Below are 22,471 nucleotides of genomic sequence, written 5' to 3'. Positions count from 1 at the left end.
ATCTATCTATCTATCTATCTATCTATCTATCTATCTATCTATCTATCTATCTATCTATCTGTCTATCTGTCTGTCTGTCTGTCTGTCTGTCTGTCTGTCTGTCTGTCTGTCTGTCTGTATACACACAGTTGAAGTCTGAATTATTAGCCCCTCTTTGATTTATTTCTTCTTTTTTAAATATTTCCCAAATGATGTTTAACAGGTCAAGGACATTTTTACAGTATGTCTGATAATATTTTTTCTTCTGGAGAAAGTCTTATTTGTTGTATTTCGGCTAGAATAAAAGCGGTTTTAATTTTTTTATGAACCATTTAAGGTCAAAATTATTAGCCCCTTAAGTCTTCAGAACAAACCATTGTAATAAAATAACTTGCCTAATTACCTTAACTTGACTAGTTACCTTGATTAACCTAGTTAAGCCTTTAAATGTCACTTTAAGCTGTATAGAAGTGTCTTAAAAATATCTAGTCAAATATTATTTACTGTCATCATGGCAAAGATAAAATAAATCAGTTATTAGAAATGAGTTACTAAAACTAATATGTTTAGAAATGTGTGGAAAAAAATCTTCTCGCTAACAATACTGACTTCAACTGTATATATATATATATATATATATATATATATATATATATATATATATATATATATATATATATATATATGCGTGTCTGTGTGATGTATGTAAAATTTGGCCCGCGACAACGTTGTTTTTTTTGCATCTGGCCCTCGGCCCAAAAAATTTGGACACCCCTGCAGTAGATGGAGCAGCATTCCTGTTTGTCAAATAGAAAAGTGTGGTTGCAGTAACTTCTAGGTCAAGGGTTTGATTCCCATAGAAGATATGCATTATTAACTATTAATGGCTTAAATGTAATTTTAGTCCATTTATTAAAAAAAAAAAAAATATATATATATATATATATATATATATATATATATATATATATATATATATATATATAATTTTATATATATATAAAATTTTGTTATGTTTGCATCACAATGAGAAGCAATTCTGCAAATGTCACAAACAAAGCCAAGATCATGGATCCAATTCCATTAACACCTTGATTATAATGTAGATTTGTCATAGACATACAGTAAACATATTTTGGATCTGAAACCATTACATTTTTGTGTTATCAATTTGCTTTCCTAATGCTCAACCCAAAAAGCATGAGGTCATGGGATTGATTCCCAGAGAATGAATTACGTTTAATAAAATCTAAAGAAATGTAAGTTGTTTTGGATAAGTTGCCAAATATAAACTTTAGATCACACTTTATTTTAATGTACTATTTAATAAACTAACCGTTTCCTTAGACTTTTAGCTCAATATTAATGTGGATTTAGTAGGGTTTAGGAATTGGGGATGTAAAGTAGATCCCACTTTTTGGCTGCTAATAAACAGTTAATATCTTGTTAATATGCAGGTAATAAACCAGTATAAATGGTGTGAATGTTTACTTAAACTAAAGTGTTATTAAACTATGTAATGTGCACAAATGTGAACCCTGCTCGCAATTGTTTCTATGTAACAACTTATTAAAGCAATTCGTCGCTACTGAAAATTTTGCCGCTAAAAACCAAACAAACACAAATGAATAACATCACAACTAAACAAACAACAGTCTCTTGATGTCAGATTTGGGTTGGCGTCAGATGCTCTGGTGTGAAAGCAAAGTTAATTGGAGAAGCTGGTTGATTAAATTGGCCTTTATGAATTTTCCTGTTCTAAAAAAAGCTATTAAGTGTGGCTTTATTAATACAATACTTGTATGACTGAGCAATATGAGTCCCTGATGCAAGGTAATGAAAAAGTCAAATTAGGCACAAGCAGCAGTCTCTCAATGCTGAAATACCCTGGGATACAGCATTGAGTCCGGTGTTCATTTTCAGAAACTCTTGTTTTTTTCAGCACACCACTTGGGAAATTGAGGCTAATTAGAGAACCATCATTCATCATTTTACCATTGTTTACAAGCTCTATTGCTTTCCTCTGCCTGAATGTAGTTTGGCGTTGTTTGGGTTAGTTTTTCTGTGCGTGATACATCATTAAGCATTAATTTGCTTTATCTTTTAGATGATGTAAGGGGTGGATTCATATGAAATTATTACTATAAAGGGCTGGAAACAAAGAATGATGCAGTAATTTACATCCAAGCTTATTTTATAAATGCTAACTTGTTATAATTTGATTTATACTGATATTTATAAACTTATACACTCAAAAAATTAAGTGTGTTCAAACTACTTATATAAAATGAGCTGAAACAACACAATTGTTGAGTTGCAACTTCATTGTTTCATGCTCAATCCACATAAATTTGTAAAAACTAACAAGTTAACTTTATTCCATCATGTTGTCCCAACACAAATCAATTGTGTGGAACCAAGCTGATATTGACTTTGATATTTATTCTAAGGCGCCACTGAGTTGCTTGATTCTGATTGGCTGATGAACATTCTAAGAAGTGCAATTGTTTTCAGATAAACACGCTGCTCTGTACTTTTCAGACTGGTTTCGATTGTATTACATTTCCACAAAACAAAACAGAAGGCTTTGGATAAGATGTGTAAGGAACTACTACACACAGGATACGTTTGAGGACAAAAACTTGACAAACTGCAAATTACTGGGGGATTGACCTCACTAAATAACCCTTGATCCCCCATGAAGAATGTCATGTCAAGATGACTGGGGGTTTGCTCCTTAGATGGTAGAAAATAACTCACACTGATTAGTATCTTAAATAATATTATTATTAATAATATAACAGGTAATATAAATATACATTTGATCACCCCTATAGTGGTTAACAATATTGCACAATTCTCTCTCTCTTTCTCTCTCTCTCTCTCTGTCTCTCTCTCCCTCTCTCTCTCTCTCTCTCTCTCTCTCTCTCTCTATATATATATATATATATATATATATATATATATATATATGTATATATATTTTACATTTACATTTAGTCATTTAGCAGACGCTTTTATCCAAAGCGACTTACAAATGAGGACAAGGAAGCAATTTACACAACCAAGAGCAATAATGAATAAGTGCTATAGGCAAGTTTCAGGTCTGTAAAGTCTATATATATACATATTAGGGGTGTCATGATTTTGATTTTTAATCGAAACCGCTCAAATTTATGCTCAATTTCGATTATCGAATCAAAAAATAGAATTGTCGATGCGTCCACGCCCCCATGTCACGTCAGCTTGGCTTGCCAAGCAGGAAAAAAACAGGCTTGTTGAAGTGCTTGTTAAACTGTGCAGACGCAGGAGACCCGTCGACAGAACTTAAACCCTCTCCTCTTTAAATGAAGTTGCCGGTGTGTAAGAATTTTGGATTTGCAGTGAGTTATGTTGACAACGTTCGTGTTGTAGACAAAAAAACACAGTTTTGCAAGCTCTACTATGTACGTATTACGTACTGTTCGTCCGATAGACAACATCGGCATCGCAATCCTCTGCCCGCCCCCGTTGCAAATCCGCTCGCGAAAAGTACACACTCAGGCCCTGTTTACACTGTGTTTGTTTTTAAAAGGCATTTTAGAATGACAACGATTTGACATCCACAGTGGCGTGTAGCGTTTCTGAGCAGCCCTCCTTCCTCTCTACCTCTGAAAATGCACATCACGTGACCACACAGACACAGACGCACACACAGCCATATGAGCTTGAGACAGCAGGTCCAGGCAGTCAGAGGACTGCTTCAATCTTTCACTCACTTGTACGTTGTCATTTTAGCGAACACCTCAGATACTGTTGGCTGGTTCCTGTTGGTTTGTGCGTCGTTTTTACCGACGCCATTTTAACGACACAGATCACCGCCTATTCACGAGTCCCGCAGAAAAAAGTGATTGACAGGTGGTAATTATGTGTGTATCTTGCCTTCATTCATTTACTGTATGTTTATGTACTGTATGATTTGTTTATGGGTAAAACAAAGACCATGCAGATCAGGTAGTTTAAACGGTAGGCTACAAATAATTAATTGGTCATTAATTGATTATTCATAATTGAAAATCGAATCGAATCGTGCCTTTAGAATTGAAAATGTAATCGAATCGAGGATTTGGAGGATCGTGACACCCTTAATATATATTTATATATATATATATATATATATATATATATATATATATATATATATATATATATATATATATATATATATATATATATATATATGAGCAATATCACACTTGTAGCAGTGTGATATGGCTGTATATCAGCACTGGCCTCCCACCAGTGACAATATACAGCCACATCTCACTGCTACGAGTGTGATATTGCTCATGTATATAAAGAAAATCAAACACGGAGAATCTAAAAATTCTTTTGTATTAGGAACTACTTTCTCCCTCCATTCATTCACATCTACAGCTGACAATCAGAACAGTAGAAGCCTTTACTAATTTACCAATGTCACTTTAGAACTAGTGTTTGAATGATTCTCTTGCGTAATGTCTAAAGTAAAGACAAAACAGGTGATTTTGTTGACATTTGCCTTCAGTCTACAGAGATTTCCCAGTATTTCTCTTTTACATTTAGGAGATCACAATAATTAATCCAGAAAAATGGCATCAGTCTACAGAGATATCTCCCTACAGTATTACAGTCTATAGTATTTCTATGTTGCAATTGGGATATCACATTAGTTAACCCTGAAAAAAAAGCCAACAATTATTATCAGGTAAGGGCTTTTCTTTTTCTGGATTGCTTTTTAAAATTGTTGGTTGGGTTTAGGAAAGTGGCTGGGCGGGTCAATCTTTGCTTTTTAAAATACTATTGGTTGGCTTTAGGGAAGGAGGAGGATTGATCAGTCGATCTGTCGGTCAGTCCGTCTGTCAGTCAGTCAGTCAAACAGTCGCCTCTGATGGATTTATGTAAGAATAGAAGGCGCGAGCGACACTCGCAAAAGAAATATGAGATTTCAAAAAACAAACACAGCTGCCTCTGGTATATTCGTGAAAACAAACACTGCAAAAAAAAAAAAAAACCTTAGCTCCTAGGACGTATTTGGTGGTCTCCAAAAATGTATAGATGTACGTTTTCAGAATGAGTCTGGGTTGATTTAAAAAACTGAAAATTCAAGATTGCAAATGTTGTTTTTTAATTGGCGTTTTACTTTATTTAGGCAGTTACTTAAAGTTAAGCACAGTGATTTCTGCATCAAACTTTTCTTTTATGAATTACCAACCTTAAAGTAATGTCACTATTTTAGTAGTAAGTCAAGAGTATTTTATAAGTTACTTGCTAAAGAGTATGTTTTCACATAGATCATTACTGAACTATTTTACATTTACAATAACCAATTCTCTACATCCTCTAGTGAATCACAGTGTTGGTCAGACCAAACTGAGATCAGCTGACCTTTGCTCCAGTTCCAAATGAAGCTACAGGAGACAATAGATGATTCCTGTCTGTTTTATTGCTCTTATGCAAATAGATTTGAACAATGACATGAGCACAGTTCCAGGAACAAATTCAGAAAAAAAAACATCATGTTTATTTATGGCACAATATGAAGCTATAAAATGGACCTCTGACGTTTGGTTCATGACGTCTAGAGAGTTGAAACTGTTGCTTTGTGATTCTGTGGCCATATTTCAGCATGTGATTATATTTTTATTCAAAATACTCAATGCACTGGAGCAGAATATGTCTGTTTCTAACGCTAGAACCATATATCTGGATATGAAAACTTTTTATTACTGTAGGACCGCAGAACATAATGGCAAGCAGGAGAATATTGCAGGTTCAATAAATATATTCCGTTTTCAACCAGACCAAATAAAAAAAAAGTGTATTACATTTTACGTATATTCAGACAGGCAGAGATAGATAGATAGATAGATAGATAGATAGATAGATAGATAGATAGATAGATAGATAGATAGATAGATAGATAGATAGATAGATAGATAGATAGATAGATAGATAGATAGATAGATAGATAGATAGATAGATAGATAGATAGATAGATAGATAGACAGACAGACAGACAGACAGACAGACAGACAGACAGACAGACAGACAGACACTGTAGATGGATGGATGGACAGACAGACAGACAGACACTGTAGATGGATGGATGGATGGATGGATGGATGGATGGATGGATGGATGGATGGATGGACAGGCGGACAGATACTGTAGATGGATGGATGGATGGATGGATGGATGGATGGATGGATGGATGGATGGATGGACGGACGGACGGGAGCACTGTGAGGAAACCCACATGAACACAGGGAGAACATGCAAACTCCACACAGAAATGCCATCTGACCCATTGTGCCACTGTGATGCTAGATAATATTTATTTTAAGGGAAAAGTGTGATTGGTGTCGCAATTTTCATTTTCTAAATATTATTACTGTTTGTGCTTTTGGCGCCGCAGTGGGTAGCACGTTCGCCTCACAGCAAGAAGGTCGCTGGGTTGCTGGTTCGAACCTCGGCTCAGTTGGTGTTTCTGTGTGGAGTTTGCATGTTCTCCCTGCGTTCGCGTGGGTTTCCTCCGGGTGCTCTGGTTTCCCCCACAGTCCAAAGACATGCGGTACAGGTGAATTGGATAGGCTAAATTGTTCGTAGTGTGTGTGTGTGTGTGTGTGAATGACTGTGTGTGGATGTTTCCCAGAGATGGGTTGCGGCTGGAAGGGCATCCGCTGCGTAAAAACTTGCTGGATAAGTTGGCGGTTCATTCCGAAAAGAAATGAAAATGAATGAATGTTTGTGCTTTTTGTGAATTTGTTCACCATTTTCCTCTAAATGTATTATTATTTATTATTATTCATTCTTAAATGCTTTTTTGTAGCATTTGGACATACTATAATATTAATCAAGGTGTTTTTTCTCCACCTAAATTGATTGTAACTGAAAGTTTTATGACCATTTTGCAACCAACATTTTTATATCCTTTCCTTTAAGAGGTTCATCTACTGATGATTTCCATCATGATTTACAAGCATCTTCTTAAAATCACTTCATAAAACATGACATTGAAACATGAATTGTGAGATTAATTTTTGATTAAAGTTTGAGGTCATGCTTTAATGGTCTGTTTTTAATAAATGTCAGGCATGCAATATGTCCACTAAACAAAGTTCAGAAACAAAATAATCCCACTTAAAACACTAACATCCAGGATGCAGTCAAACAGAAACAGTGACGAGACTGAAAGCATTCAAACTGCAGGACAAGGTCACAATGACTTCAAGACAAAGTACTTCTAATCAGGGGCTGATTAACAGAAATGGGCCGCTGTAACCATAGTAACCTAAAATACTGCTGTGATAGGTGAACACAGACAAATGCAAATGCTCCACTTTCTATTTTGGCTTTAAAAATGACTCAAGTATTGATTAACTAATAGGCATCGTTCCAGGCAAGTCAACAGAGTTTTTTAACCTTCATCCGTTTCCAAAAATGTATCACAGACCTCCTTTGAATCAATTCTGAAAGTAATTTTCAACAAACGCCCATACTCAATAAAAGTTAAGGAGAAATAGAGTTGTTTAAAACTAGCCTCAAGCGCCATCTACTATATGAAACTAACCTAGAACACCCTCTGCTGATAAAAAATAAATAAATTCTAGAATGCCCCCTGCTGTTAAAACATACCACAGAGCAGCCTCTGGTTTTAAAAACTACCCTAGAGCACTATCTGCTGTTAAAAACTGGCCTAGAGCACCATCTGCCGTTTCAGACTAGCCTAGAGCACCACCTGCTGTTAAAAACTAGCCTAGAGCTTCACCAGCAATTAAAATTTAGCTGCTGTTTCAAATTAGCCTAAGGTGCCATCTGCTGTTAAAATCCAGCCTAAAGCGCCATCTGCTGTTAAAAACTAGCCTAAAGTGCTGTCTGTTGGTAAAAACTAGAGTGCCATCTGTTGGTACAAACTAGCCTAGTGCATCGTCAGCTATTAAAAACTATCCTAAATGGTGTGAAGCTGTGAAAAACTAGCCTTGAATGCCAACTGCGAGTAAAAACTAGCCTATAGCACCATCCACTGCTAAAACCTAGAGTAGAGTGCTATTTGCTGTTTAAAACTAGCTTTGAGCACCATCTGCTGCTAAAAACGTAGAGCGCCATCTGCTGTTAAAAACTACCCTTGAGCACCATCTGCTGTTTAAAACTAGCTTTGAGCACCGTCCGCAGTCAAAAACTACCCTAGAGCAGGGTTTCCCAAACTTTTCAGCCTGCGACCTCCAAAATGACAATGCCTGTGACTTGCGACCCCCAATATCCTCTGAGGTGATGCAATGGCGCGCACACACCATAGACCCAAGTCTATTCTTTATTTAATTCTTTTAATGTATGTCAGTGCTTTAAATGGGCCAGAAAGTTTAACCTGGTGTTATGAAATCAATCTGCTGCATCTGACGTTTCTTTCTTTGTGACGTCTCAGTCTTTGTGTCTTTAATATAATGTAATTACCCCTAAGGGTCACAATCCAATATAAATAGTAACTATAAGATACTATAGGAACTATATAGTATATAGTAACTATAAACGATTTTTTTCTTCAGTAGGTTATGGATAAAATATGGTAATTCTTATGGTTTATTAAAAATAAATAGATTTTTGGAAATCACCGACGAGCCCCCTTCATTGTCCGGCGACCCCTCGGGGGGTCCCGACCCCCACTTTGAGAACCACTGCCCTAGAGCACCATCTGCTGTCCAAAACTACCCTAGAGCGCAACCTGCTGTTAAAAACTAGCCTAGAGCGCCATCTGCTGCTAAAAACTAGCCTAGAGCACCACCTGCTATTAAAAACTAGCCTAGAGCGCCATCTACTATATAAAACTAACCTAGAACACCCTTTGCTGATAAAAAATAAATAAATTCGAGAACGCCATCTGCTGTTAAAACCTACCACACAGCAGCCTCTAAAAACTAGCCTAGCTTAGCAAGCACCATCCGCTGGTAAATACTAGAGTGGACACCATCTACAATAATAAACTACCCTAAAGCGCAATCTGCACTTAAAAACTAGTCTAAAGCACTATCTGCTGTCAAAAACTACTTTAGAGCACCATCTGCTGTTTAAAAATCTAGCCTGGAGCGCCATCTGCTGTCAAAAACTAGCATAGAGCACCATCTGCTGTTAAAACTACCCTATAGAACCATCTGCTGTTAAAAACTAGCCTAGAGCACCATCTACAATTAAAAACTAGCCTATAGCGCCATCTGCTGTCAAAAACTAGCATAGAGCACGATCTGCTGTTAAAACTTCCCTATAGAACTATCTGCTGTCAAAAACTACCCTAGAGCGCCATCTGCTGTTTAAAAATCTAGCCTGGAGCGCCATCTGCTGTCAAAAACTAGCATAGAGCACCATCTGCTGTTAAAACTACCCTATAGAACCATCTGCTGTTAAAAACTAGCCTAGAGCACCATCTATAATTAAAAACTAGCATATAGCACCATCTGCTGTCAAAAACTAGCATAGAGCACGATCTGCTGTTAAAACTAGCCTATAGAACCATCTGGTGTTAAAAACTAGCCTAGAGCACCATCTACAATTAAAAACTAGCCTATAGCGCCATCTGCTGTCAAAAACTAGCATAGAGCACGATCTGCTGTTAAAACTTCCCTATAGAACCATCTGGTGTTAAAAACTAGCCTAGAGCACCATCTACAATTAAAAACTAGCCTATAGCGCCATCTGCTGTCAAAAACTAGCATAGAGCACCATCTGCTGTTAAAACTACCCTATAGAACCATCTGCTGTTAAAAACTAGCCTAGAGCACCATCTACAATTAAAAACTAGCCTATAGCACCATCTGCTGTCAAAAACTAGCATAGAGCACGATCTGCTGTTAAAACTAGCCTATAGAACCATCTGGTGTTAAAAACTAGCCTAGAGCACCATCTACAATTAAAAACTAGCCTATAGCGCCATCTGCTGTCAAAAACTAGCATAGAGCACGATCTGCTGTTAAAACTTCCCTATAGAACCATCTGGTGTTAAAAACTAGCCTAGAGCACTATCTACAATTAAAAACTAGCCTATAGCGCCATCTGCTGTTAAAAACTAGCCTAGAGCACCATCTACAATTAAAAACTACCCTAGAGCGCCATCTGCTGTTAAAAACTAGCCTAGAGCACATTCTGGTGTCAAAAAGTACTCTAGAGCGCCATCTGCTGTTAAAAATTAGCATAGAGCGCCATCTGCTGTTAAAAACCACCCTAGAGCGCCATCTTATCCTTACACCTCTCCCTGAACTTAACCTTATTCCTTGTGGCTATATATAGTCCTATGCTCTCAGTCTCTAAGGTTATTATAATGCTAGTAAATGAAATAGAACAATACGCTACATACATGTTGTGCATGTAGAACCCTTGTTACCGCATGTAACCTTATTCTGTCTCTTATTCTTAGTCTTTTACTAAGCCAAATGTAGACGTCAGGCTATATTTTGGTCATCTGTTCCCTTGCAAAAAAAATATAATAAAAATCTTTAGACATTCACGGCCATGCCCTTGATCCCCCCACTACAACCAGAATCCAATTTAGTCAACAAAAAAAAATCATTTATTTGGACTGTGTTGTTCTTGCGGGCCGTGTTACAGAATCTAATCTCATAGCGAAGCGAGTGTTCATACGTCAAGCGCACAATGAGAATGAAATGATTGTGTGTTTCCTCTCAGCAGTCAATCACGGATCAATGCAGCCTTCTTGCTGTTTTCAGCTGCGCGGGTGGAGATCTAGAAGGCGCCGTTAACCGTTTTCAGGTGTGAGGAAATAGAATAGCAAATGAACACATCCTCTGCCGATATATACCTTTATGATTTCTTCATAAGCTGTATTGGTTCACTGGGCTTCTCTTGATATTTGCTTTGCTTGGACGCGAGAGATTTGCTTTATCTGGCTGTGCACAGAGCCACAGGTTTTGGTGAGCAGTGTGGACTCTCTATCTCACACACACACACACACACGGAGAAACACACACAGAGAAGTTTTCTTTGGAGATAAAGCGCGCATAAGCGGCTAAGCTATTATATTTATCTTTTGACTGAACCAGGACACCTACAGTTGAGTAATGAGAGGAGATAGCCAAGAGAAAACCACAGAGAGAAGGTGAAAAGTGAATATTTGTGTGTGATTTTGGATCAAAAAAGAATTGTGAAGTGCACATGGGAGCTTTTATCACTCACACACACAGTTTAGAAGTCTTTGCTGGCATGAACAAATGTTTACAGTAAGGTCAAAATCGTATACAAATAAAATCTTAAGGTAAAATAAGGTAAACATACCTTATGCTCTTAATAAAGGATGACAAGACAAATGTGTTGACTGTCATTTTTAACAGCAGTCAGAAATATAAGTATAAATTGGTAAATAAATAAAAGAGTCACCCCATTTTTCTTGATAAGGTGGATTTCTTTTATACTTTATACCCAAAATGTAATACTTGACACTTTATTTTGACAGATGCAGATTGATACAAATGTAACTATGCATGTATTTTGTTAGTAGCACTTTAAAATAAGCATTTATTTGTTAATATTAGTTTACTGTTACATAGATACTTTAGGTTTTTTTTAACTAACAGGTAACACTTTACAATTAGGTTCCATTGGTTAGTGAAAGTTTGTATTTATTAACATGAACAAACAATGAACACTACATAATTTATTGACTTTTGTTAATATTAAAGCAGTTATTAAGCTGTTAATTAATTAAAATGTTCATGATTATTAACTAATCTTAATATCAAATTTTAAAGTATCTTAAAATGTACTAGTAAATTGACATTAACCAAAATTTGTAAGTGCTGTAGAAGTTGTTATTGTTAGTTGTTAATAATATACAATATCGTTTCATTATTCATTTTATCATTTACTTTTCGGCTTAGTCCTTTTATTAATCTGGGGTCGCCACAATGGAATGAACCAGCAACTTATCCAGCATATGTTTTACGTAGCGGATGCCCTTCCAGCTGCAACCCATCACTGGGAAACTAGGGTTTCATTCATGAATGCTAATTAATGTATTTAATACTTTTACAGAATTTATCAATCATTGTTCAGTATTAATTAATGCATGATTTTAAATGCAAGTGTTAAGTTAAGTGTTCTTTGTAATATTCTTTTTAATATCACACAATTTTAATTAATGTTAGTTTATGCATTAACTACAGGTTAACAAATAAGACCTTTTTAAATAAGTAACTCTGAAACAAGCACCAAATGATAAAAGTCATTTAAAAACACAGTGTAATAAAAAATGTTCTCCTTAATACAGTGTGTTTGGTAAGGAGTTTTGGGAAGCTGGTTCAATGTTTCTAACATTTAGGTTTTTATACATGGCTAATTCACTTGCCTTGTTGAACCAATTAAACCGAGTTCAATTCTTCAGTGCTAACATACCAGATACCTTCTCTGACTCAAAATAAACCCATATGCTGAGTTATTCAGTAACTAGAGTAGTACACTGACTCATCTGCTGTGAAAAAAGAGACCTGATGATGATGATGATGAGTGCGAGCCGACGGTCTGTTTCCTCGCAGCATGCTCTCTCATTGAGAATGTGATTAATTACTAAGTTAATTTTATTTTGCAATATATTTTGTAAAAGCCAATTAAGCAAAGTAAAAAGTAACTTGCGTTACATTTTTCTAAAAGTAACTCAAATAATATTACTTATTTTTAAAAGTATTGCGTTGCTTTACTCATTACTTTAACAAAGTTATATTATTATGTAGGGCTGAGCAATTTATCGAAAAGTAATCGAAATCAACATTCAGGACCGATAAATGATAACATTTTTTAGGTCAATTTTTTAAATTACTTTCCCTACCGCGTGTGGAGTCACGTGACCCAAAAATTTAACTACAAGTCGCACGTTTGCACTACATTGAAGATGATTGGAAGCTACGCCAGAGATACCTTGAGACGGCATATTTTCTATTACAAAAAACATTGAAAATAATTAATGTTTTCAAAAATGCAAGTTATTTATTTTCACTTTTCTTGTAAAATAAGTGACTGTTGGTTTCAAGCAAAGTGTGAATTAATTTGAGTTGTTCAACGTTGAGGTTCAATAAATAAACAAAGATTATTTCAATTATATTCAAATATATTCAATTATTTTTAAATCAAATAATGCACCCTTTATTTAAAAATCTGTAATATGTGAGCATATTTACTGTACATCAGTGAACTATTAGGAGAAAAAAGTAAATATATATATAAAATAATCATTCATTAATTGTAATCGAGTTAAAATGTTCAATTAAATGAAACTTTAATTTTAGGCCAAATCGTCCAGCCCTATTATTATGTAACGCGCGTTACTTATAACACGTTACCACCAACACTGTTTCTAACTTTATCAAACGGACTATTTTAAATCTAGTCAACTTTCAGAATGGCTAATAAAATTAGAAAAGTTTATAGCACAAATACAGTTAACACTGAAATCTTTTTAAAATTGAAATCAAGTTAACTAAAACATAAAAACAATAAACATAAAAAATAAAATGATCATTTTTTGGAGCTGCTCCAAATGTTTTACAATGCTTAATGTTTGTGCCGCAAAATAACATAATACCTCCATAACATGTGGCAGAGTAGAATTATAAATCCTCCTATACTCACAGACACAGTCCTGAGCACAAATAATGTGTGTTTTGTCGGAAAGCCTGCTGTATTTACGTATTGCTGGATAAGGATATGCATGAAATATGTTAACAAGCATTAATACGGGCTGGGGTTTCTCTGTGGTGTCCATATGTGTTGACGGTGAGGCTTGTAATCCTTTCCAAAGCTCTGCATTTAGATGTTCCACGTGATGTCAGAGAGAGTGGGTGGGGATTAGTGTAAAGTAGGAGGGGCCTGGAGTTGAAGGAGGCGGGGCCAAATGGGTCACCGAGTTCTTTTAAGGCACCAGTGACAGACCGCAGTACACATTTTCAACAATATGCAAACTCACACACACCCCAACAATTACAGCGCATACGGATAAAAGCAGAGGGAGACAGAACGATTAAATTCAAGATGACATAAGCTTGACATAATCTCCACTGACAATGCATTATCCTCATTATGCAATACAAAGCACCACTGCAGCCCGTCCTCAATTTAGAAGCATTTCACATAAGTGTGTTTGGCACATTCTGTTGTTTCCTCGTGCCACTTTGGTATTATAATTTAGCTTTTAGGTTTTTTTAATACAAAGCGATCTGACTACAGTAAGCCTGAGTTGGTGTTTAATGCAGGTTGTCATGGTAACTTAAAAATACTGGTATGATTTTGCATAGAAAATCAAAAGTAATGCATATAAAATATATGCAAGACTACAGTGAACAACCAAACCATTCATTAAAAATAGATCAGTCTGATTAATAGATCAGCAATACATCAAACTCTGCTTTAATTAAATGTGCCGTCATGTGTTAATTCCTTACCTACATTTAGTATTAACTGCTAGGGTAAATGAATGTGTTAATTACCTAAATGGGTCAGAGCTATACATCTCAACTTCCCCATTGTCTGCTTTAATTAATCATTAGTTACTGATTAACACAGGTTGGTATTACGTATCTATATTAAACAGTATTAAATCAGGTCATTTGAAATCAATAATGCTTTTTGAAGACAGAGGGAATCAACAAGTATATTTTGGTTCTCACATAGACTATTTTTACAATTACTACAAATCTTTCTTGTTCTTTTTACCCTACACAATTCTTTAGCAATTGTTCTCATGAGCTGATTTACTGTTCAGCATATCAAATCTCACGGCAATTCGTAACTTTTTGATTTAGTGGCTAATTCATATGAATTCGTACGATCTAATTCGTACAATTTAGTACGATTTGCTCATCCCCCAATGACGCTTGGGTTTAGGAGTGGGGTTAGGTCCCACGCCTCCTTTTAAAAAAAAAAATTGCACAACTTCGTACAACTGAACTCGAACAAATTTGTACGAATTAGCCACTAAACTGGCAAAACGTAAAATACTTAGGTTTTCTCATGAGATCAGGCTGAAAATTTCTTGAAATGCAACATTAGCACGATATATTTATGTGATAAGCACAATAATTGAATCCATTCTGTTCAATGATTAGAAGATAATGCACACTCGACTTTTTGGTGTGACCGTATCATTAATATTCTAACAACACATCATTATTAATTTCTTTAAAAACATATTTAACCCATCGGTCCTACTGCACCTAACCTGGTCTGAGCTGCATGAACTGCCAATTCATTGTATGAGAGTCGGTAAAGACCATGACCTCTAGCGTTTGTCGCTAGAGCACCTTTAGCACTCACCCCTCTAAACCTCACTCCCATCCCAGACAAGCCCCCAAGTGTAACCCATCGGTCCTATTGTACCCAACTCATTCTGAGCTGTAACAAACCACCGATTCTTTGTATAGGAGTCGGTTGCTTTTAAAAAGGAGGCTAAAGACCATGGCCTCTGGCGTCTGTCACTAGAGCAACTATAAAGGTCAAAGGAGTGAGGTTTACCTGCATAGCACTTCGCTAGCTGGCCTCCATTACACACATAACATGTAAAACCTTAAAACAAATATAAACACACAATTTCGTTCTATACGCACGTTCTTCACACAATTGCAAAACTCAAAACTTCCAGCCTGTCGGTTTATTAGAATATTAGGCACATATAATGTGTTGATGTTGTCACACTATAAAGCTTGTGTGCACATGTTTTTATTTTCAATAATGAGGAAATCTACAGATGTGGCCACAGAGAATGCATGTTTCTTCACGCACAGTGGTGCAATTTGTCACGCGCAGCAGCAAAAGCCACTTTTTCACAAAAAAAAAAAAAAAAAACATTTATGTGCTTTACGCAATATCCACCAGGTGGCCCAAAGAACAACCCCTTTTCCATTGTTAGGCCAGCGCAAACGAACGCCCCCGCAAATCCAACAACCCGCCCAGAGGGGCATTCCTGAAAATCCTTGTTAGTCAACTAAGGTTGCAAGTTCCATCGTTATAAAAAAATAAATAAAAATAAATAAAAAAATAAAATATATAGCAACTGGTCAGTTTAAGATAATCCATAAAACACATTAGGGGTCTTTTTTTGCTTAAGATCGCCCTTATGTTTCACTTTTAAATTGAAGGTTGTTGCATAAAATAACAATTAAAGTAGTTTTAATTTAATAAGTAATATGTCTTTGCTGCGTCCTCCTTGATGTTTCAATAATAATCTTTACACCACATTAAAGACACAGCATCCAGTAATTTTCAGTTGTCGAGAGTTTCTGCCACATTTAAAAGGTGTGTTTGGAAATGAAACGTGTGCATTTAGTATAGCCTACAGTATGTGTGTGAGAGACGGGGAGAAAAGTTAGATAGTTTTATGTTTTTAAGGCAAATTAAATATAAAACAGGTTATAATCAGAAACCATCATTTTTTTTCACTTAATTCAATTCAATTCACCTTTATATGTATAGCTCTTTTACAATGTAGATTGTGTCAAAGCAGCTTCACATAAAAAGGTCATAGTGACTTTAACCCAAGATAAAAATGTACTTTGAATGAAAGACACAGTAGTTTCACTTTTTTTAATGTAGGTGAAAAGTACTTTGTTCAGCCAGAAAATGGCACGTACTGTAAAAACATATAGCCATCTTACAACTTCCATCAATCAAAGGATGTACACTCAGATGATTGTTTTTTGCACAATAAAGGCCTGTTCGGTTTTATACTGTGAGAGTAACCGGCAGAATGTACATTATCCCTTACTAAATATTGAGTTCGGTCCTGTAGAAATGTTCTGACCCCCTACAATACCAGAAGGCTCTGGAGATCTAGTTTTATAGAAACAGGCTTGTAACTTTGTAATGGGAGCAGCTTATAAATACCTTACCCATTATATTGCTCTGAGTGTTCTCGTCTCACACCTTGTACTTTTTGAAAAGCAATGGTCAGTCAATGACATGAGCATTCAAGCTCTGTGATTTTTGGAGCAGTTAAAGAGGTCAGAGAACAGGTGGAATAGAGCGTAACGTCTACTGTTCCCGGCCTAATGAACAGGCTTACCCTACTTTCCCAATGCTTTTGTCTGAAGGACATCACTGTGTGAGTCTAGTTTTTCTCTTAGGAAACGCTTCAATATGAATATCCTCTCGTGGCAGCGCTTGGCCTTCATCTGCTTGATTCAAACTCGGTCAAGTTTAGACTCAGTCCCCATGTACTGCTTCAAAAATGATAAAATGTTGTTTATACACGCTAAATAGCATCTACGACCTGATGTTTGTTATCTTTCTCTTGCGAAAAAAAGCTTTTTTAGATAGAAGTAAATGTAATATTTGCACAAGAATCAAAAGCAATTAATTGTAGCTTAATATTCTGTTGATACTTGTTCATGAAAGACTGGACATGAAAAAAAATGAAAACAAAGAAAAAAACTTTGATCTGAGTATATTTAAAGAATGTGATTATGGTTCACACTATAAATAAGAAATAACTTTTAAAATTGCTGTGAAGTTTTTATCACATTACGTATAAATAAAGATAACATTTATGATAGAAATACATTAGTTACAGTTGTATAATTATTGCTCTATAACAGGGATCACCAAACTTCTTCCTGAAAGCCGGTGTCCTGCAGATTTTAGCTCCAACCCTAATCAAACAAACCTGAACAAGCTAATTAAGGTCTTACTAGGTATACTTGAAACACTTAGGCAGGTGTGTTGAGTCTAAACTCTGCAGGGCACCAGACCTCCAGGAACGGGATTGGTGACCCCTGCTCTGTAGTAATATGCGACATTTAATATATATGTACTATCATTAGTTTTAGTATTTTTAACTACTTTACATATACAATTTGTTTATTCTATGCTTAGGCAATAGGAGTATGGCAGTAAGAGGTTAAGAAAAAAATAAAAACAATTTATTAAAATACTCATTTATTTTACTTAAAAGCCAAGAAAAGTACACTAGTTCCTAGTGTATTGTATAATAAAATAAAATGGACACTGAAATCTGACAGCTGCTAATAGCCCATGTACAATCAGTGGAACACACAAATTCCTACATTTTGAAAATAAACATATGTAAAGTTGGGTGCGAGATGGTGAAGTGTTTCTATTTGAGTAGGCTATACGTGAAATGTGTAAAACAAACACACATCTGCATCCTGCAGATTTTAGCTCCAACTTGCCTCAACACACCTGCGTGGATGTTTTTAGAAAGCCTAATAAGAGCTTGATTAGCTACCCTAGGTGTGTCTGATTGGGCTTGGAACTAAACTTTGCATGACACCAGCCCTCCAGGATGAGTTTGGACACCCCTGGTGTAAAACAATGCTTGCACACAGTCATTTTTTTTGTTCGCCGTTTTTTTTCCTCTACAGTATATACAAGGGCAAAACCAAAATGTCTCCACGCCGCAGATTTAAACGAAGCCTGTGCTTCCTCGTACTGTAGCCTCACTTCACCGCAGCTTACCATGTTAAAGTGTGAAATGATGGTTAAGCACCCTCTAACTTCAGAGCTTAGTGATTGATTATTTACTCGTGTGGAGGAATTTCCTCATCTCAGCTCGTAGACATACACAGGCACACAATGCACATAAATTATTTAAACGTAAAACCAAAAGAAACACAATTCACAAGTGTGTATTGAACCCCGGATATCGTACCGAATGGTTCAATATTGTATTGAAAATTGTGGCATCCCTAATATATATATATATATATATATATATATATATATATATATATATATATATATATATATATATATATATATATATATATATATATAATTTAAATCTTTATACATTATTTATGATTTTTATATTCATAAATTTATTTTCCTTCAGCTTAGTCGCTGTGATCATTAGGGGTCGCAACAGTGGAATGAACAGACAACTTATCCAGTATATATTTTACACAGCGGATGCCATTCCAGCTGCAACCCATCAAAGGGAAAATAAAATGTATAAATTATCCCAATTTTAATTGAAATATATATGTGTGAATTTATTCCGATTTAATGTAATATATTAAGATATTTTGATCATAATATAAAACATCATTTGGGGGACTCTTGAATCCATTTTGTTTCAGCTGATTTCTAGAGCCAGTTAAATTGAGTGAAATTTCTCCAATCTTGAAGTGGATGTTTATTTGAAGTGTCTTATGTAGAAATGCTTCTGATCTCTGTTTGTCCCGTGTCTCTCGCAGGGTGACGGCTCTACTTTCCTCCAGCTGGGCTCCTCCATCGAACAGCAGATCAACGGCATGTTCAAGGTAATGGAGGAGTACAACTGGGACAGTTTTGTGGTGGTAACCAGTCTATACCCGGGCTATGACACCTATGTGGACTACATCCGCTCCTTCATCGACACCTCGTATTTCCTGTGGGAGCTGCAGGACACCTTGACGTTTGACATGTCGGCGGACGGCATGAATGATCTCCGTGCACGTCGGTTATTACAACAGATCGACGCGCAAGTGCTGCTGGTTTACTGTTCTCACGATGAGGCCCAGTATCTTTTCTCCATGGCCAGGGAAGTGGGTCTGGTTGGTCCAGGCTACATCTGGTTTATCCCTAGCCTTGCGGTGGGAAACCCCAATATTGCGCCCCCAGACAGCTTCCCAGTGGGACTGATTAGCATCATCACCGACCGCTGGAAGATGAGCTTGAGGAACAGAGTCAGGGATGGAGTGGCAATCGTGGTGAAAGGAGTGGAGAGTTTTCGCAAACAGAGAGGCTTCATTCCTGATGGACACATGGACTGTTTGAGTCCCATCCGGCCGGCCAGCAATGGCACGCTCTACAGGTGGGTTTTACTTTTTTGGTGACACTAACACTACCGTGTAAGTTCTATAAGTGCTATAATTCTGGCTGAATAAATTCTGGCCAGTACTTCTTATTGTCATGGAGGTTTAGGTGCACTTACAGCATGTCTGAATTCACTTTTGCTATTTTAAAGACAGGAAAAATGGTTGGTGCATCTGGTGAATGGTGTAAAAGTGTTGTCTTTATTGTCTTAATGAGTTAAAGGTGTGTTTTGGGATGTAACATGCATTAAATCAATCAGAGTCTCATCTCCTATTCTCTTTAAGGGCAAGTTGCGGTCTCACAATAGGTGGTGTATGCCAATAAATAAAAAACATCTTATATAGTCAAATAAGCCTTTTAGTACATACATTGTTCATTTTTATAATAAATTTAATAAAGTAAAAAGTAAATAAAATAAATAAATAAATAAAAAAATAATTATAATAAATGAATACATTTTATTTTTTTAAATAAATCCATTCATTAATTTTCGACCGCTTTTCCGGAGCCGGAGGCAGCAGTCTTAGGAGAGAACTACAGACTTCCCTCTCCCCAGACACTACCTACTGGTCTTCCGGGGGGGATCTCGAGGCGTTCTCAGGCCAGCCAAGAGACATAGTCCTGTCAGCGTGTCCTGGGTCTTCCCCGAGGCCTCCCGGTGGGACATGCCTAGAACACCTCCCTAGGTAGACTTCCAGGAGGCATTTGAAACAGATGAGCCACCTCTGCTGACTTCTCTCAATGTGGAGGAGCAGCGGCTCTACTCCGAGCTCCTTCCGGGTGTCAGAGCTCCTCACCCTCTCCATAAGAGTGTGCCTGCCACCCTTTGTAGGAAATTCATTTCGGCCTATTCTATCCGACATCTTGTCCTTTCAGTCATGACCCAAAGCTCATGACCATAGTTGAGAGTAGGAACTTAGATTGACTGGTAAATCAAAAGCTTTGCCTTTGGCTCAGCTCCTTCTTTACCACAACGGAGCGGTACATCGACCGCATTACTGCTGCTGCTGCACCAATCCGCCTGTCAATCTCACGCTGCATCCCTCTCAGTCGTGAACAAAACCCAGAGAAACTTAAACTCCTTCACCTGAGGAAAGGATTTTCCTCCAACCTCCAACCAATTAATAATAAATAAAATAACAAATAAATATATAAATAAACAAATAAATAAATAAATAAATAAATGTTGTATATCAATGCATTAAAACATATAATATTGTCAGATTACCATTTTAGTACAGATATATTGTTCTTTTTTTAAAATAAATAAAGTAAATTGAGTAAAATAAACAAATAAACAAACAAACAAATAAATAAATTACAAACAATTAATATATGCAGATAACCATTTTGGTAACCAACCATACAGATACTGTCTGCATTTTTACCTAAACCGGCTGTGCAATTTTTTTTTTGTCTTCACATTCATAGGTATTACTGGATTAACTAAGTGTCTTTTTGGTAGAGCAAAGACATACACTTAAGTAACAGGCAATAGAAATGAAGTTCTGTAATGCTGTAAATAATGAAATAAATCAAATAAAAATCCATCAGAAATTGGACACCATCTGAGTACATTTGATATGATATTTTAGTGTACTTTGATATGGGAAAAGCTAATCCTAATTCCGCTTGCTATATACTGTAGTCAAATTGGTATGTAAACTGGGAATCAGCAACAGTCGGGCAGAGCTTTCACACAGCAGATGGGGGGTATTGGGTAAATCCATGTGTACAAATGTTATGAAATCTACGATAAGGTTAGTAAAACTCCAGAGTACCTCTGGATTTACCTGACCCAACAGGGTCCCATAAGCGAAATGAAGGTGGATGGATATAAAGCGACAGCAAGGTTTGAACATCTGCCAAGAGTTTTCTGTAGCAGGGCCAAAAACCAGGGTGCTCACTTTGCTGCACATCGGCCAGTCTGTGCCATCCGGATTTAGATACAGGGATCAGAGCGAAGATATACCGTGTGATGTGCCCTTTCTTGCCAGGGCTGCCCAAAAGAGCAATCTGGTGCCATCTGTGCCAGGGAACACAACAAATCCTATTTCGTCAGAAAATGTTTTAATCGTCCAGAGGGGGGCCAGAGTTTGAGCGGCAGAGGCAGAGAGAGGTGCTCTGTGATGGTGCAGTCCAAGGTCATTGTGTTGTAAATCGTGCTGGAGATCTCAGTGTGTGTGTGTGTTGCTGTAAAATACCACAAGTGGTTTTTATACCACACTAAAAAAATGCTGGGTTTCACACACACGATTTGTGATGGAACAACGTGAAGGAATTGTGGTAACATAGTAGTCTTTGCAAATTTAAGTGGGTTGACGATAAAAGTTTTCCCCAAGAACTCAAGAATTAGGTTGTTTCCAGTGGTGTAAAGTAACTAATTACAAATACTCAAATTGCTTGAGTAATTTTTTCAAACTAATTGAGTAGTTTTTCTCAGGAAATGTATTTTACTAAGTAGTTTTAAAAATGTGTACTTTTACTTTCCTTAGAGTACATTTATGTGCAGTATTGGTACTTTTACTCCACTTAGATGCATATCTACGTCTGATGATGTTACAGCTTAACGTTGTGTGGACATTACCACTGTGATGTCTATCAGACGTTGGATTTTGGTTGCCATACCTGATAAATAAATGGCAGTTTTTGACATCAATATGATGTTGGT

The 22,471-nt window shown here is 36.4% G+C and overlaps 1 protein-coding gene across 1 annotated transcript in view; it reads left to right on the top strand.

Moving 5' to 3' along the window:
* grin2ca (glutamate receptor, ionotropic, N-methyl D-aspartate 2Ca) overlaps nucleotides 1–22,471 on the top strand; it is a 129,601-nt gene that overhangs the window by 45,392 nt on the left and 61,738 nt on the right. The window contains exon 4 of the mRNA NM_001365787.1: nucleotides 19,200–19,798. Within this exon, the coding sequence (NP_001352716.1) occupies nucleotides 19,200–19,798 (599 nt within the window). The remainder of the gene's footprint in view (nucleotides 1–19,199; nucleotides 19,799–22,471) is intronic.

Source organism: Danio rerio, chromosome 3 (assembly GCF_049306965.1).
Source record: "Danio rerio strain Tuebingen ecotype United States chromosome 3, GRCz12tu, whole genome shotgun sequence".
In the NCBI taxonomy this organism is placed as follows: Eukaryota; Metazoa; Chordata; class Actinopteri; order Cypriniformes; family Danionidae; genus Danio; species Danio rerio.
Note: the sequence above shows the minus strand (reverse complement) of the source record. Positions and strands in the feature narration are given on the sequence as shown.